This window comes from Mesoplodon mirus (assembly GCF_964341445.2).
Source record: "Mesoplodon mirus genome assembly, contig: HAP1_SCAFFOLD_3412, whole genome shotgun sequence".
NCBI lineage: Eukaryota > Metazoa > Chordata > Mammalia > Artiodactyla > Ziphiidae > Mesoplodon > Mesoplodon mirus.
The window spans coordinates 1-18,547 of NW_028294015.1; the positions used below are offsets into that span (position 1 = coordinate 1).

The 18,547-nt window shown below is 44.8% G+C and overlaps 1 protein-coding gene across 7 annotated transcripts; it reads right to left on the reverse strand.

The window, feature by feature from the left end:
• Positions 1-12: 12 nt before the first annotated feature.
• On the reverse strand, positions 13-12,796 carry LOC309798423 (interferon regulatory factor 6-like). 7 transcript variants are annotated; one of them, XM_082646613.1, is made up of 5 exons: positions 12,423-12,796; positions 4,918-5,123; positions 1,833-3,889; positions 460-646; positions 13-98 (listed from the first exon to the last, which is right to left on the reverse strand). In XM_082646613.1, exons 1-3 carry the CDS (start codon positions 12,539-12,541, stop codon positions 3,717-3,719), a joined length of 498 nt encoding a protein of 165 aa, XP_082502739.1. In that variant the 5' UTR covers positions 12,542-12,796; the 3' UTR covers positions 13-98; positions 460-646; positions 1,833-3,716. The 7 variants fall into 7 exon arrangements, with proteins under 7 accessions (XP_082502739.1, XP_082502740.1, XP_082502742.1 ...); XM_082646614.1 differs by having other exon boundaries at positions 30-95; XM_082646616.1 differs by lacking the exon at positions 13-98 and adding an exon at positions 1,118-1,171 and having other exon boundaries at positions 416-639.
• Positions 12,797-18,547: the final 5,751 nt, after the last annotated feature.

Below are 18,547 nucleotides of genomic sequence, written 5' to 3' on the forward strand. Positions count from 1 at the left end.
ACTCTCCACTCCCTCCCATAGGAGACTGTCACTCTGGAGGGTCTGGCTCTGGCTGCAAGTGTCATTCCACTGCTACCAAAAACCCGTATCCGTACCTGCTACAAAACAGAACACATACCTGCTATGCTGGAGGTCTTGCACCGCCATTCCTCTGCTCTACTGTATCAGACTATTACTAACTACAGGACTAGCATTGCTCCGGAAAAAGGAGATGCGTGCCAGGAAACAACATTTCATAGGTGCTTCACTCCTGGATGCCGCAACGCTCAAAAGGACAACCAGCCTTGCAATCCACAGCTGGGAAGGGTGGCCAGAGCAGCCCGTTCTCCGAACAGCCAGCACCCAGACGCTGGGCCGTCGGAAGCGTATTGTTTCCTCTCACCTCCCTCGGCACTGGGGGAGGAACCGCCCCGTTCCCACCGACGTGGTACCACACGCGAGCCGCCTGGGTTCACTTACATCTCTCACTGTCGTTCTGGTCGGCAATGGCCTCCTCCAGGGCGACCGACTTTGGCTTTTTGTCCTGACTTCCTTTCAGCCTTTCCCAGTCAGCGGGGCTGAATTTGCGCACCTCGGAGTCTTTGGTCGTCGGGTGGCCACCTTCTCGCTCTTTCATCTCCAACTCTGAGAAGCGCATCACTGCACGCTACAAAGAGAACGGAGATGGAAAAAAGACACACCTTACCACCAAAGCTATTTCACTGCCCTTACCTTAAAGGAAAGTATCTGCAAAGAAAAGTTTGCCCAAAACCAACCACAATTTATGATACAACTGAGATATTTTAAAATTGAACGATAAAAACGTAAGAGTGTCTATGTGTAACTAGTCACACACTCTTTATTCGTAAAGCCCTATGTATGTAGAGATATATGTGGTGTGTATGTATAGCCATACATACACTGTGGCATACAGACAGACATTCTCTTTCGAAGGTAAATAAAACAAAACAAAAATACAACGCAAAGAAAGCGAAACAAAAACACAACAGAAAAGAAAACAAATGCACAATGAATAAAGACGACCATGGCCCACAAACTTCCCTTTGTATATTTGGAAATGAAATTTAACTCAAAAGGTTTATGGAAGATTCTAGTAATAAAAATTTGAAGAACTGACCTCACAGTAAGCAGCGGGTAGACATAAAATACTGTCCTCTTGTAATCCTTCCATCTATGTAATTAAAATGGGCACTCAATGGATCATTTAGATAACTTCATCCATTTTTATAAGCATGAACCAATTTTTTTCTTAACATTGCAAAACAATTTGGCTTTATTTGTCTTTTAATTAAAAGTAAAATACCTTAAGGAAATTCCTATACAACATCTATCATTCACTAGCAAGTTAAATACATACTCTATCCCTTTAAGCAAGGTTTGTGTTTTTGGTTTTTTTTGTTTGTTTGTTTTTTTGGTGGAAAAACAAAATTGCACGAATCTCACAGACATGCGGCCGCTACACACCTCCACCAAGTATCACGTGAGGCATTCTGAGCAGCGCTTTTAGGTATATTTGTTAACGTACAGTAACGGCAGAGAAATCAAAGCGACTGATAGGTAAACGTCACGCAGTCTTTTAGACATCCTTCGCAATAATTAAAACTTCCGTTATCAGCATTCGAGTGGAGTTCGCTTAAAATCTACAGAATAACTTCAAGTATCCACTTACGTCCCCTTACTGGACACATTTCAAACATTTAAATTATCCTAAGCTTCATTAACCAAATCAGCCCGGTGTCCTGCCCTATCATACCCCCGGCCCCCTCCTCTTCACACATTAAAAAAACCTGACAACTGGTCAGGCTCCTGAAATTCGGGTGAGGGGGGCTCACCTGCAATGCCCGCTGCTCCCGGCCGAGCTGACTGGAGTCTGCGTACAGTCCGGTAGCGACACACTTGAACCGGGCACCCACGTAACCAGCGGAGTTTGCGATTCTCTTTGCCAGCTTAGATGGCTTTGGTTTCAGAACTTTGCCATCGGTTGATCCTGCCTCGTCAGCTCCGTCTTTGGTGTAGGTGGGGGTGACGTCCACACTCGGTGGGGCACTGCCCACGCAAAATGGTTTGGGATCCTCTTGGGTTTTCCCGAAAGTGACCGCAGAGCCGTCGCTCCCCAGGGTCGGCTCCAGGAATGGAGTCGAGACCGGCGTCGCCAGGTTCTCCTTGTTGGTTACCGCTGGAACATTCTCCTTGCTTAAGCCGGAAACTGGCTGGCCCGGAGCCTGTTTGAAAGTATAGGCTTCGTGGAAGTCACTGATGCGCCCCAACTCCTCTCTCAGGGCAATGAAATCCCGCTGTGGCTGTAGGGCCACATTTTACTTTTTTATTTTTAATATATGTTCACATGTTTCCATAAAGGATCCAAGGTGCCCCATAACGTAAGGACACACAATATTAGCTTTAAAAAAACATGAAAAAAAAAAAAAAAGGTAAATCATGATCCTGGAAATGGGTTGTATCCTTTTAAGGGGTGAGAATAACAGAATGAGTGAGCCAAAGATTTGGGAAAGGATCTCACATTTCCAAATGTCCAAATCTTAAAATTGCACCAAGTGGGAATGTAGCTGTGGCAGTATTAACCTGAGAGAGCTCTATGATCGTTGTCTTGACTCATCACTTGCTTGCAAGGTTATAAATGACAGGGTAAGTGAAGGAGGGCAAGTAGACAGATAAGAGTCATTTCCTCATTCTCAAAAGAAGGGGCATCACCTAGGGAAGGGGACTCCAAAATCCTACAGGAATCCTCTGGATATACTAAATTTTCTAGGTGGCAAAAGTATCTCATTTGACCCTAGCAGCCAGATGGAACTTAGAAAAGTAGTGAAAAGCTACTCAACTGAATGCACGTCATATGACTACGAGCACGTCAGTGAAAAGTTCAAGGGAAGATGCTGTGGAAGAGCAGTTCACCTTGTGCTTGAGCGTCCTCAGAACGTGCAATGGGAGGTGCAGTACCTGCTCTGTCTCACAGGGACCCTCCAACCTCTAAACGCATCTTTCCTGGGAAGCTGAATTCAAAAAGTCAATTTAAAAACAAGATAGGGCTTCCCTGGTGGCGCAGTGGTTGAGAGTCCGCCTGCCGATGCAGGGGACACGGGTTCGTGCCCCGGTCCGGGAAGATCCCACATGCCGCGGAGCGGCTGGGCCCGTGAGCCATGGCCGCTGAGCCTGCACGTCCAGAGCCTGTGCTCCGCAATGGGAGAGGCCACAACAGTGAGAGGCCCGCGTACCACAAAAAATTAATTAATTAATTAATTAATTTAAAAAAGATAAAAGTCTCTAGTAGAGAAATTGTATCAGAGCCTAGTATTAAGAGCTGTAGAGCCACAAGTTTCCCATGATACCGCCTTAGCAGAGGCTGTTAAGGCAGTGACAGAAAATTTGTACCGAGGGAAATAGCAGAAGAGTTTGCCTACAATTCACGAAAAGGATCCCTGCACTTGGCCTGAAGGAAATCAGCAAAATTTGTAACAGCTTGTGTATTTGTATGCGGGATTGAGAATGAATTTCATTTTTTAATTTCTCTGAATTATCACATAAGATTCAGAAGATGCTCTCTCTGCCTAGAAGCCACCCCACTGGGATAACTATGCCTACGGAGTTCCTTTGCCTATGACTCCTACTTGCTAACAGACTGGCAGCCTGGCCCCAGGGCCTGGTCGCTGCTCCCAGTGCAATGGTGGATATGGTGTCAACGGTTGCAAAATCAAAGCCCCTTACATCCTCTCCATGCCTCGGTCCCACCCCCCACCCCACTCACCATTGATGTTCAGCAAGGGGAAGGCGTCCTGGATGGGAACGTGGTGCTGTGACTGGTCCAGCTCATCTTCCTCATCTTCTTCATCCACATCATTATCTTTCTCATCCCAAGGAGCAGATCCAGTGGATCCTACCCGAGAAACACACACACACACACACAAAGGTCAAAAGTGAGGCGCTCACGTTGCACTGTCATCCCTGCAGCTGACCCACTGTTCAAGCTAGGCACTGCCAGCACAGAGGTTCCTTGGGTTCAGTGTGCACCCTCAATGCCAAAGAGTGGGAACCAAGGGTGTTCACCCCACTCCCAGCTCCTCCTACGGAGCCCCAGTGCAAGCTCTCATCCCCTCCCCTATCCAGGAGCTGCAGACCCTGCTCCCTTCTCCTAGAAATCTTTTAATTCCTACTCTAAACCCCTTTCCACGCATTCGCATCCCTTCTAAGGGCCCAAGGAGCACAGCTTCTCTCCTTTATAAGCTTACTGTGAAGACAGACCCTTCCCTCATGGCAGAGCCTCACTAGATGCACTGGAGGTCAAGTCTAAATTATCTGGCTCTTAGTCGGAACTGGCTCAACATTGAGTAAATATAGGGATCAGGTGGTATTCTCCTAGGAAAAATACCATACAAATTAAATGATCACTTACCCATCATTTATAAAGAGAACTTAACAGCCTTCATAATGTCATGGCAATTGATTCTTAGAACAGCCTTTGAAATACGCAGGAAAGATGAGAACCCAGATTTTATAGTGGAAGAAGCTGAGGCTCAAAACGTTGAACGACTTGATTCAATGTCCCACAAGTAGTGAAATGGAAAGACCGAGGTTTATAACTCAGACCTTCTAAGTTTTAAGCCCTCCTTCTTCTAAACTACCTGGCCTCTCTTCTCAGTGTTGAGTCCCAAGAGAAGTTATTTTTTATAGAACTCAATACCCTCTCTTCTTTCTAATGCTTTACTGTTCCACTGGGTGGGCAGGAAGACTGTGCTGAGTTTATATCTTTTGTTCTCTGGGTTCTTTCTAGGGACAGGATTTCTTGCTTTATTTACCAGTCTTCAACATTGTAAGCGAGGCGACTTTCAAGTCGACTATCGCTTTAAGGGTCCAGCCCGGAACCTGGCACACTGTCCACCTTCTCCCCAGCAGCTGGGGCCTCACCTGGGTTAATGATAGAGCCCTGGGGCTGGGGGATGTCACACACTTGATATATCTTCACTGGGTTCATGGGCACCTCCTTGGTGCCGTCGTACATCAGGTTGAATTCCCTGCTCTTGTTGAGCGCACAGCGGAGCTGGGCCTTCCATTTAGCTGGGTCGGGGTCGTCCACCCCTTCCTGGTACTTCCCCTGTCTCCACAGCCCAGGCCTGAGGAATAGGAAACTGCAGTGCATGCCTGCTTGTTGCCCAGAAACACTGGAAAGTGTGCCCGCCCTCCCTCATACAGACACAGATACACACAGCCCTGCCTGACCGCCCCATCACCCCAACTCCAATTTACAGAGACTGCAGCAGAAAACACCACGCTGGGGACCAGGCAAGGCAGGGCCTGAGACAAATTAAGCCAAATGCAAATACAGTATTTTAAAAAGAGGAGCCTCATCTCAAGTGCTTGTGCCAGCATCACCTGTCAAGACTACAATGGCCTTAATGAAGGGTTGAAAATAAAGAAAAATCTGGAACAAGTATACACCAAAATACTAATGGTAACTTTTGGATAGCAAGACTTCAGGTAATTTTGTTTTGTTTTGCTTGCCTTATTTTTTTTTCACATGAATTGCTTATATAATAAGAAGAGAAAGGGAGGTGGCGTATGATATGAAGAACTTAGGCTTGCTGTTCCCTCTCCCTTCAGTCTTTAATCTGATGCACAACTAACTGTTGAAACCAAGTACCTTTAGGAGTAGCAGCCCATAGGAGGGCAGGAAGCACGCTCTGGGGGTTCAGCTGGCCTCAGTGCGAGGCTGAGGGCCTCAAGTCCTAATAAACTCACACCACCTGCCTTTCCCTGCTTCCTCAAACTCCCACATTGGGAACATTTTGCTGGGAACACCAGGGGCTGGTGGCCTGGGCCAAAACCAGTGGGGCCCCGCCTCTCTGGTTTTCAATTTCCAGGTCTAACAGGCATTTATGTGTCTGTTCACGGGATATCAGCCCTCCCCCACTGTTAACGTATCTCAGATGTCTACACTTTCTTCAGGGCTGTGACGTACGTGCTGGTGCAGAAAAGGGGGATGTCTTTTGCAGAGGACTCAAGATCAAGAGAACGAGATGGACCGGCCAGACTGCTCCCACTTGATGTTAGGAAGATAAGGTGGCCGTGTAGTTAGAATTCTGCAGGGGAACATAGCCTATAGAGTCTATGGGTTTGCGGATCCACAACTTTTATTTTTTCAGTAATGCCAACCAACCTCATGAGAGACTGACATATAATCCAGAATGCCAGTCTACTCGTTTTCAATGGGGGATAAAGCTGGTCAGTGACCAGCATGGTTAAGTCCAATAACCTGGACGTAACCATGTATGATCTCAACCAGTAACTCCTGTATCTGGTTTCTAATGACAATTCCAAGAACATAAGACCCACTCAACATTTAAATCCAAATTTTCAGATGACTCCAAAGCTAAATGGAAATGATTTGATATTGAACTCTAAATCTGCATTATCTAGACTATCTCTTACCCAGTTGGGTAACCCAGAATCGACAGTAAAAGGCTCCTGCTTTCCCAAAAATCACAGGGCATAAAAATGAAAAGCACTGGAAAGGCAAGACCCCCAGTGAATTTGCAAAGCTGCTCTTGTGTCTTTTTTCTTTTGGACCTTGAAGCCAGGAGAAATTCTAAAAATACAAATGTATTCATTTTTAAAACTTGACTTGACTATTGTTCAGATCCCCAAGCCTACAAAAATAATTTTATTTTTTTAAAAATGTTCCCTGCCCCAAAGGAGTTTACAATCCCTTAAAGGAGACAGATGAGTCCATAGATCAGAAATACAGATACTATGTGAACACCAGTAAAACTGCCTAATCCGTAAAGAGTCGGGGGGTAGGTATGGTTGGCCAAGTTTATCAGAATTTATGATTCTAGGGCTGAATCTTGAACATGGGTAGAAGTTAACCAGGTGAGAAGCGTGGGTCACGATACTCTAAGCAGAAGAAGCTTTATGGGCAAAGGCAGAGGCTGAAAAGCACAGTGCTTAGGGGACCTACAAGCAGTTCAGCTTGCGTGGAGGCAGCATGAGATCAAAGTCTGGGCTTGTAAGTAGGAACCATGCCAAGGAGTTTGGACCTGATTCTTAGAACACTGAGAACCACTGAGAGATTTAAGCAGGTTGTGATGGGATCAGATTTAAGTTTTAGAAAGAACCATCTAGCTGCAGGACTGAAAAGGGTTTGAAGGGAGGCAAGGCATGAAGATAACACATAGTCTCTATATAATCCATATAATAGTGTCACTAGGGCCTGAACTAAGGAGGTGGCGGTAGGGATAGAGGATACAGGTAACGAACGAGCCGTTAAAGACGCTGACTTGACAGAGCTTGATGAGGAACTGAGTCCTTGAAGAAGGTGAGAGAGAAATCAAGGATGATTCCCTGGTTTAGGGTTTGGGAGACTGGGTGGGTGGTGATGCTGGCCACTGAGATAGGAGCAGGTTTAGAAAGATGATTTCCCTTTGGAAATGTCGGATTTCAAATGCCTGTGGAAGGCCTAGGGGAGAATGCCCAGCATGCCCAGGGCAGTTTTTTATCCCCACTCACCTCTCACATCACCTGAGGGACTCTCCCTGCCTGCCTCCAGCCTGGAAGAAGGTCCACCAGATTACTGACATCTCTGCCCTGTGGGCAAGGACCAATTTCTTTTCATTTCTGTATCCCTGCTCAGGCTTTAGCACACAGTAGGTCAATGTGTATTTGTTGAATTGCCTCAAATTTACAGAAATACACTTCTTGGGGAATGAATAAGTTGCTTTTACAGATGGAAGACCAGAAAAACAGCTATGAGCAGAAGGCCAAGGAGACACTGCAGAAAGTGCTGGAGGAGAAAATGCGTGCAGGACAGCAACTGCAGAGCAAACAGGTGTGGGGATGCTCCATAATCCTTGGGGCTGGGAACCCTGGGGCAGTCTGGGTGGCAAGGGAGCCAGCTGCACAACCCCCTGGAACCCCCAAGGCACCACCCTCTCCTCTGATCTCCCTCAGCGGTCCCTGGCCCTGGCCGAGCACAAGTGTGAAGAGTGGAAGAGCCAGTACGAGAGCCACCCCCAGCATGCAACTGTCCCCTACCCTGCCAGCCCAGTAATCATGAATGCCGTCTTCCTTCTCTTTTTTACAATGTGGTACATATGGATTTTTTAAAAATGAGATTTAACCAGCTTTTAAACCTTTCTTCTTTCTAACAATATCAGTACTCTCTGACTCTCCAAATGCGCCTTTTCAAGTGGATTTAATTTATGGAAAAATCACCCTTCATACTTTCCCTTTCTTTTTTAAACCTCCCCATGGTAGTGTAATGTAGTAGAAGGAGATTTGGCCTGGGAGTTTGGACACCAGGGTTCTAGCGGCAGTAACCCACAGTTACACACGTTATATTATTAAAGAAAAAAGTAACTTACAGAAATGTATGAGGCCATTATGCACGTACACACAAATATATATTCACTCATATATCCATAAAAAAGTAGTCTGGAAGGTTCTATAAAATGTTAAAGGTGTTCATCCCAGGGTGGAGGAGATATACGTTAACTATATTACCCTCTTAAATTTTTACAGTAAATATATATTACTTTTATAATTTAAAAAGCCAAACTTTTCATTTTTAAAAACCTAAAACATGAAAGAAAACTGGAAAACCAACAAAATTAAAACAATCCCTAAGTCTGAGGCAATGATTTTTGTATCCGAGTACAAGTGATGAATGAAAATACTAAGAATGGTGTGTGACACCTTAAAGTATAGAAAAAAATACAGTAAGGCAAGTAGGCATTAAGATAATAGAATATAAAAAGTTACCCAGATATATTCAGACAATGGACTACTATTCCAGTAATAAAAAGAAATGAATTACTAATATGAGCTACACGGATGAGTCACAACAACATGAGGAGCCAAAGAAGCCACGTGCAACAGGGTACTTATTGTATGCTTCCATTCATATGAATTTCTAGAATAGGAAACACTAATACATAGTGAAAGAAAGCATGTCAGTGGTTGCCTGATGCCAGGCCTGGGAAACTGACTGTAAAAGGACAAGAAGGAACTTTTTGCAGGTATTGGAAGTGTTCTGTATCTTGACTTTGGCGATGACAATATAGATATACACATTTGTCAAAACTTATCAAATTACATGCTTAAAATGGGTACACCTTGTTGAATGTAATTCATACTTCAATAAAGTTGATTTTAAAGTTAAATTAAAAGTCACCTATGGGGACTTCCCTGGTGTCACAGTGGTTAAGAATTCGCCTGCTAATGCAGGGGACGTGGTTTCAAGCCCTAGTCCGGGGAGATCCCACATGCCGCCGAGCAACTAAGCCCGTGCGCCACAACTACAGAGCCTGTGCTCTACAGCCCGTGAGCCACAACTACTGAGCCCGTGTGCCACAACTACCGAAGCCCACGTGCCTAGAGCCCATGCTCCACAACAAGAGAAGCCACCACAGTGAGAAGCCGGCGCACTGCAACAAAGACACAATGCAGCCAAAAATAAATAAATTAATAATAATTTTTTAAAAAATAGTCCCCTAGACGTCTGAGTGAGACAGAGTTCCTTTAAGCTTTCAGTCCCAGCTCTTCTCTGAAGCCTCCCCTCATTCACCCTGGCAGCATGTGACCACTGTGCATCTCTTTAACACCTTATATTTATCGGTTCCATTCAGATTTGATGCTTGAAAAGTTTTGTATATTTTATGTCTATCTTCCATTCAACTTGGTTCCTCTAAGGCAGGAACAATCATCTCTTTCATAAATTGAGACCATTACAAAAACAGAATTATGTTCCCTTTCCTCCCAATCAGGGGAATTTGAAGTAGGATTGATGAAATCCTGGAAATCATAAGCAAAAATGTCATTTCTGCATTTTTATGGCCACAGGGTCCTGTGTTTTCATCAGATTCTTGAAGATATCACAGAGCCCAACAATGTTAAGAACCTCTGCTTTGAATCCATGTGCTTTCACCCAGCTCTGTGGTACAAGGCACCCTGCCCCTGGGGCAATCTGTCTGTGGTCCCTGCAAAGATGATAAACCCACATCAAAGACACTTACTCTTGTGCATGTCAGTGGACTCTACTGCCATCTCTTCCTCCACAATGACGTCACTATCGCCATCTTCAAGATTCATTTCTGTCTCATCTAGAACACTGTCTTCTTCCTCTTCCTCCTCCTCATCTTCCTTGGAGACATCCTTTAATGTGGCAAGTAGTCTGTTGTAACCAGAAACTTGTTCTGGTTCACTCTATGCTTCACTTTCAGAACTTGAAGTATCTATAAACTCTCTGACTAAAAGGAAAATGGGGATTTTAAAAACAAAACTTATACTGTTCTTGTTGCTACCCCACGACTATCATCAGGCCCACAGTGGAACCAAGTTCAGACTTTTCTAAATAAAAACTAGCTTTTCTGCAAATATGCAACCCTATCTATTCAACCAGACCTAGCACCAAATTTGTTTAAAACAGCTAATCTAGCTATGATTCTAGAAGCGCTTCCTCTTCTTTGAACTGCTCATGTTCCACATGGGAAGACAGCAAACTAAACACATGGAGCTTTAGGTTATAAGGCGATCTAACCTATGTGTCAGACATTTGGCACCTTTAAAGGAGCAACAGGAAAACTTACAACAAAAAAGTGTACTTTATTTCTGAGTCTGTGGTAATGAAATAAGACCTTTGATGATTTTGCACTCTATTTTATGTTAAGCAAACATGACATTCCCTCTGAGGATTCACCAAGAGCCCTCTGGTAAGCCTCCTTAACAGGTTCTAACAGGCTAATCTCTCAGGACAGTTTCATACTTTATACGATATTAGTTATCACAATGGCATTTTAACAGACATCTGCACTTAAAACTAAGCAATATTACTAAAATATAGCTTACATCTAAAATCAAAGAGAGTGGAAATGTAGCCAAACTTTAGTACCATATATAATCTTAAAAGTAACAGTCCAGAATCTACTATCATAAAGAAGGTATAAAGCATTACCAGTTGACAAGTCTGTGGTTTTGCTTCCTTTCTGGAAACCCTGAGAAGAAACAGGCAATGTTAAACTTTAACTACTAGTATGTAGCAATTAGGAAAAGTCTAACGATACAACTTTAAATGAACGTGGCAGACTATACCGTTATAAATACATTATATCTATTGTCAAGTAAAAACTCCATATGCATTTGGACAGGTTTTGGAAGGATATGCCAAATAGATAATAAGAGACGAATGAAAAAGTCTAACAAGACCACATGACAAATACTACAGTCACACAGTAACAGGCTCTCATCCAAAAGATGGGAAATTTTGGCAAATAAAAGCCCTCGGGGTTCACCTTTTCTAGCAAATTTCTTAAGTAGACTATCCCTCTAACTGTTGATAAAGCAGCCCAAAGGGGTGGGTTGAGCACTAAGATCATAACTGAGAGTCTGGACACTTAGAGAGGAACCCACAACTACCCAAACATTAGTTTCCTCATGGTCATTGAATAGATAGGTGATGTCGAGGGTCCCAAGCAATTTTTTTTTCATTTTTTTTAACTTCTTTAATTTATTTATTTTTGCCTGCTATGGGTCTTCGTTGCTGCGCCCGGGCTTTCTCTAGTTGCGGCGAGAGGTGGCTTCTCTTGTTGCGGAGCAGGGGCTCTAGGCTCGCGGGCATCAGTAGTTGCACCACCCTGGCTCAGTAGTTGTGGCTCGCGGGCTCTGGAGTGCAGGCTCAATAGTTGTGGCGCACGGGCTTACTTGCACCGCGGCATGTGGGATCTTCCCGGACCAGGGCTCGAACCCCTGTCCCCTCCGTTGGCAGGCGGATTCTTAACCACTGCGCCACCAGGGAAGCCCCCAAGCAATTCTTTAAAAACATATAAAACGGGGCTCCCCTGGTGGCGCAGTGGTTGAGAGTCTGCCTGCCAATGCAGGGCACACGGGTTCGAGCCCTGGTCTGGGAGGATCCCACATGCCGCGGAGCAACTGGCCCCGTGAGCCACAATTACTGAGCCTGTGCGTCTGGAGCCTGTGCTCCGCAACAAGAGAGGCCGCGATAGTGAGAGGCCCGCGCACCGCGATGAGGAGTGGCCCCCACTTGCCGCAACTAGAGAAAGCCCTCGCACAGAAACGAAGACCCAACATAGCCATGAATAAATAAATAAAAATTTTAAAAAAAACATATAAAACGAACACAAGCTTATAAAATCTCTGCCCAGTCGCCACACAGGAGGCGTGCCGTCTAGCATCAAACTACAGGCTCAACAAAGGGTAGGAAGACCGGCGAAGAACCCCATCTCAGGCGGGAAGCCGCCAGGATCCCCGGGCGAGCTAGGCCGGCGCCGGGGCAGCGTGGCACGCGGCGGGAACTGCCCTGTCACTACCCCCGGGGCACCGGCGGACCAAACGCGGGGACACGCGGGCTCCCACCGGGAAAGGACGCCGGCAGGGCCGGTCCCAGCCTTGCCTCTCCATACCTGTCATAGAAGGGATGCTCCTCGCCGAAATCCCTTAGATGCTTCTTCTGCTTTTTAGTTAGGGAGTCGAGCAGCTGGCTCTGGCTCCGGCTCCGGCGCCGGCTCCCGCGTTTGCCCATGGGGAAGACGTCAAGTCAGCCAACCTCCAAGAATCGCGTTTTTCACCTGGAAGTCGTCTCCTCAACCCACTCACGCGGGATTGCCAACGGCGCTTTACGGCGGAAGCAGGGTGCCGTAAAGCAGACCCGCTTTACGCCGCGCTTGTACGACAGGCGTTAGAACTTCCTGTTTCCCATTCCGCCCCCGAGCGAGGCTCTTTGGAAGCACGCGCACGCATGCGCAGCTTTTCTCTGAGCCCCGTAAGGCAGGCAGGCAGGGAGGCTTCGAGCTTCCCCAGGTGGGTAAATGGGTGGGTGTACTTTGTGCGTCTGTTTTGGCTGTGAGAATCAGCCTGCATAAACGTGTAGTAACTGAGATGGTTGAATGCAGTGCCTTTCTATTATGCCATAATACAAATACCAACTAACATTTAAGGCTGCCGGTGCATCTCAACTCATCCTCACAACAGTAAACAACTAGGCCTTGTTAATAAGCCTGATACTGGAGATGAGAAAGCTGATGCTTACAAAAGGTTACACACACACTAGCAAGAGAGGAGATGGAAACCTAATTCTCTCTGATGCGACCACAGGCTTTTCCCACTAGGATCTGCCACATGCGTGTGCTGTGTGAAGAATGAGGACGCAAGGCTGAGATTCCCGCCCTTACCCTACCCCCTCATTTTCTGAAAGTATTGCAAGGGCCCTTGGTAACACATCTGTTCTGGCATTTTTCATGTTATAAAAGCAAAAACACATCCAGAGAGGTAAAGTGACTTTCCTAAATCACCCGGAGAGTCGATGTTAGAGAAAGCAGTCAAACTCAATAAAGTGTCTCAAAACTGAATTGGGGCAAATTGGGATGGAAAACTTTTAAAGGGTAAGTAACTTTTCTATATCTGGGTCGTGGTGGTGGTTACACCTGGTATATAATTACCAAAATTAATCAGACTGTACCTTTGAAATTGGTACATTTTAATGCAAGTAAATAATAATCTCAATAAACAAAGAGGTCAAAACAGCGCAACTGGACTTAATACTCTAGAGACAGGCAGAGTGTGCAGGGATACTTAAAAACCACAGGATAGGGCTTCCCTGGTGGCGCAGTGGTTGAGAGTCCGCCTGCCGATGCAGGGGACGCGGGTTCGTGCCCCGGTCCGGGAAGATCCCACGTGCCGCGAAGCGGCTGGGCCCGTGAGCCATGGCCGCTGAGCCTGCGCGTCCGCAGCCTGGGCTCCGCAACGGGAGAGGCCACAACAGTGAGAGGCCCGCGTACCGAAAACAAACAAACAAAACATGAAAATGTCTCCAAAGTCTTTTGGAGGTGGGCAGCATCAGTAGCGAATCGGCTGCTCCAGGAAGGCGTCGGAAAGGAAGATTTAATGTCCTTGTCACCCATACAGACATCACCGTGATTTCGCTGAAGTCCAAATCGGTTCACATAACCCCCTTGCTTGAAATCCTTTAAGGGTTCCTCACCTTACATGGGATTGGGCCTCAATGCCCCAGCAAGGCATGCAAGGCCTTTAGTGGGCTGAATCCTCACCTGTCCGTCTCTCCAACCTCTCTACTCCCACCCACCCACCTCAGCAACAGGGTCCACAGACAGTTCTCCAAACACATCTTTCCACCTTGCTCATGCTATTCCCTCTCCCTGGAACCTTCTTTCCCAGGAAACCCTGACTCAGTGCATCCTCTCTGCAACTCCCCATGACCTTTCCTCTCTCCTCCACAGCAAGAGGAGCTTCTTTATCTTCTGGGTTCCCAAAACCCTTTGTAGACACCCTTCTAATCTAGCCCATGACAACATAATTATTTGTTAATTGCTTTGTCTCCCCCAACTAGACTATGAGGTCTTTCAAGGGGAAAGCCTGAGGTGTGAGGTTTTTAAATCATTAATCCCTAACATTATGACAGGAACATGGTAACTGTTTAGAAAATGTTTGATAAATGAATGAAGGTTTGCCTGCTAAGCCTCTGCCAGAAAAATGTGAAAAACAGAATGTAGTTACACCAACATTCCACTAGAGAGAGGGAGGTAAAACTTTATCCCCTCTAGTGTAGCATTTTAGCCTTGTTCTCAGTCAGGTGAATATAATCTGATAAAATATTTCAGTTTTAGGCTAGGCCTAATATAAAACAACCTCTGATAAGCTTGAGGAAACATAATTATTACAGGTCACTCTATGCCAGGCTCTGGGTTTGACAATGGATAGTTCTTCTGGGTACAGATGAATAGAAAGTGTAGGCACTATATATAATAGTGTTTTACATTTTCAAGTTATGTAGAGTGCATTGAAACGCATTACAAAGCTTTTCTCTTTTCAGACATAATCTCGTTATCTAAAACATGCTCCACTTAGAAAGCTCATTGCTCCTTACACAATAAACGCTGTGGAATCCGATGACTACCCAGCTCTCTAATTTCCTGTTGCCCTATATCCCTCATACCCTGTCTTGAACACACACATATGCTGTTCATGAAGTCAGCTGAAACAACTCATACAGCCTAAAATCTAGAATCTAGATTAATCTCAAGTTCAATACCGATGTTCAATGAGCGTGACAGGCTGACAAACGCTCAAAGGCAGCAGATGACCCTCCCCCCGGCCCCCAACCCCCAGCAGCACCAAAACTCTGACTGAGCTGCTTCCTTAGCACCCTGCATCTATCAGTTTAGCATTTATCACAGTGTATCGTAAGAGTCTGCGTACTTATCCATACCTGGATGAGGCTGAGAGCTCCTTGAAGAGGCTGGAATGGATCTTATTCTTTCCCCCAGCCTCAGCTACTAGCACAGCACCTGGCACGTGGTGTTTAGTACATTTTTTTTTTAATGAATAAACAAGCTCATTTCATTATACAGGTAGCGAGAGACTGATTTCTGCCAGCACTCTCAGGAAGAGGCTGGATGGCTTTGGGGTGTATACAGACATGTATGCATACATGTGGTGGAGGAGACTGATTTGAGGCATCTAGGAGGAGACAGATGTGTGGGTGCACACACACCTTCCCCAGAATCTTCCCAAATCAGTAGCTGAGGTGTCGGAGCTTTCATAATTAGAGAGTCATACCTTTGGATTATTTATGGCTCCCTGTCAACATATCTTGAACACATGTGCCCTTGTTACCACTTATATTATCACATAAATTTCAAAACTCAAACTTCCCCAGCATCTGATCTGTATCCTCAAATTGTGCTCCTTCCCCACCTTCCCATTCCTGCTCTGTTGAGAATCTCAGATAGACTCCTGTTTACTTCCTGTGGTTTGTATTAGGACATAGTTTGTCTTTTCAAATACATCACTATATGTCAAATAAGCTCTTTCAAATCATGTACACCATAATACTTGCAAGGGATTAAAACACATCAATTTGTATAATTCCATGAGTTCATAATGATACTAAAAATTAAAAAAAAAACTTGATTGGTCAACCTGAGAAGATCCAGTGAATTGACTCCTTGTGTTGAAAATTAGTAAATGAAGGGAGAGAATCAAGCATTTCTTCTGCTTTTCCTATACAAACAGTACCACTGGGTAAGCAAAATTTAGGGGAAGGAAAGCTTGCTTTCATAGAAATAGTCCAGCAAGTAAGTGAAGAAGAAATGATAGAATTAGAATATCACCTCATGAGAGAATTAGAATGTGACCTCTAATGAATTAACGAATTTAGACATTGACTACCAATGACTGGTAACATCACAAAATGAAAGACAACCAGACGGTATACGCCTCCTGATGGAAGTCTAAAATATCAGCTATAATGAAATCTGATCAAAGTTCTAAATCCCACAATGTATTCGCGAGAGACACAGAGAACAGCAGAACATGTTCAACTAACAGTGTAAAAAAAAAAAAAAGACGACATTTATGAGACAATCAGAAATCTGAATACTGACTGGTTACATGATGATATTAAATAATTGTTATCATCTTTTTTTTAGGTGAAATAGTGCCATTGTAGCTATGTTAAAGAAAGAACCCTTATCTTTTAGATATTTAGAAATAAATATTTACAGATAAAATAATACAATGTCTGGGATTTGCTTCAAAAATAATACAGGGGCGGGAGTTAGGGGTAGTGGGTGGGCATACCTTGCATTGAAGCCGAGGGATGGGAACATGGGAGTGTATTATACTGTTTTGTCTACTTTTGTATATACTTGAAATTTTCCAAAGAAAAAGTTTTTAATAAAGAAAAACTAACACTTTTTTGAATATTCTGACCATCTTGTCTTAAGGGACAGCCACCCCCCTCCCACCCCTTGAGATCGTTATCCTAGGGAGTCTCCCCGAATTGAAAATACCCAAGTAACATTAATTCATCAGCCTCTCTTTACAAACTAGTATAAAAGATTATTTCCTGGATTGTTTTTACCCCTGAAAATACTGAGTCCCTGAGGGCAAAGGGCAAAGACAACCCTGCAGGAGGGAAAGGGAAGGGCTGAGCGTGAGAAGAAGAAAGGGAAGAACAAATTTTGCCTTTATTACAATTTTCCCAGGGCCTTCACTAGTTGGCACATGCATCTTCTTTGTGTGAGTTTTACTAAGAGAACTTTCACTGGAGGCATGAAAAATATGTTTCAATTCCGAACTCTCAGGTTAAAATTTCACAAAGCATCCCCTTTTATGTTGTCAAAGGCTAATATAAATATTTTCAGAAGCGGGCTCAGTGAGCCAATGATGAGAGCACTTGGGTGGAGCTAGGGCACAGTTGTGTCTGAACCTGGGAACAGTCTAGACCTGTCCATAGGACTACAATGACATGGAAAGCAGGAGAGAGTAAAGAGTCACATCAAGTGCTCAAGAGTATAGCTTTTTATAGCAGATCTCTGGAAGAACACCAAGAAACTGGTTGCCTCTGGGGAGGGAAGCTGGGGCACTTGGAATAGGGTGGGAGGAGAAAAAACATTGTATGACTTTATTGTCATAGCCAGGTTATACTGTGGATGGTGCCTTAGAATGTATGATGACATTTGCAAACAGGCTTTTGTTTACGTAAGTGACTGTACTTTTTATCTTGAAATGAGACAGAAGACACATGTCTGTTTGTTTCTGGGTTCCTTGGCTGGGCCATCTGCTGGCACTACCTGCTGTTTGCATATTTTCTTGATACTCCCTCCCCTTGCCTCCGTACGCCACCCTAAGCTCCCAGAATCTAATTAGGAGTAGATGGTCCCCAGAACGACAAAACTAGGATTTTAATAGTTGTAGTGCGACTTCTATAGGTGTGACATGGTATTGGACAAAGCTCCAATTCTCTCACAGACGCTCCTCTAAGAGCAGAGGCAGTGAACACTATCTTTGATGGCTCCTATTTTACCTTAAATATTCACGTGAATTCTGTGGTTTATGATTGACACTGTAAGTTACTATTAGAAAAAAAGTGTCTCTGTGTTTATCCTGTGGTTTTTGTTTTGTTTGTTTGTTTTCGGTACGCGGGCCTCTCACTGTTGTGGCCTCTCCCGTTGCGGAGCCCAGGCTGCGGACGCGCAGGCTCAGCGGCCATGGCTCACGGGCCCAGCCGCTTCGCGGCACGTGGGATCTTCCCGGACCGGGGCACGAACCCGCGTCCCCTGCATCGGCAGGCGGACTCTCAACCACTGCGCCACCAGGGAAGCCCTATCCTGTGGTTTTTAAGTATCCCTGCACACTCTGCCTGTCTCTAGAGTATTAAGTCCAGTTGCGCTGTTTTGACCTCTTTGTTTATTGAGATTATTATTTACTTGCATTAAAATGTACCAATTTCAAAGGTACAGTCTGATTAATTTTGGTAATTATATACCAGGTGTAACCACCACCACGACCCAGATATAGAAAAGTTACTTACCCTTTAAAAGTTTTCCATCCCAATTTGCCCCAATTCAGTTTTGAGACACTTTATTGAGTTTGACTGCTTTCTCTAACATCGACTCTCCGGGTGATTTAGGAAAGTCACTTTACCTCTCTGGATGTGTTTTTGCTTTTATAACATGAAAAATGCCAGAACAGATGTGTTACCAAGGGCCCTTGCAATACTTTCAGA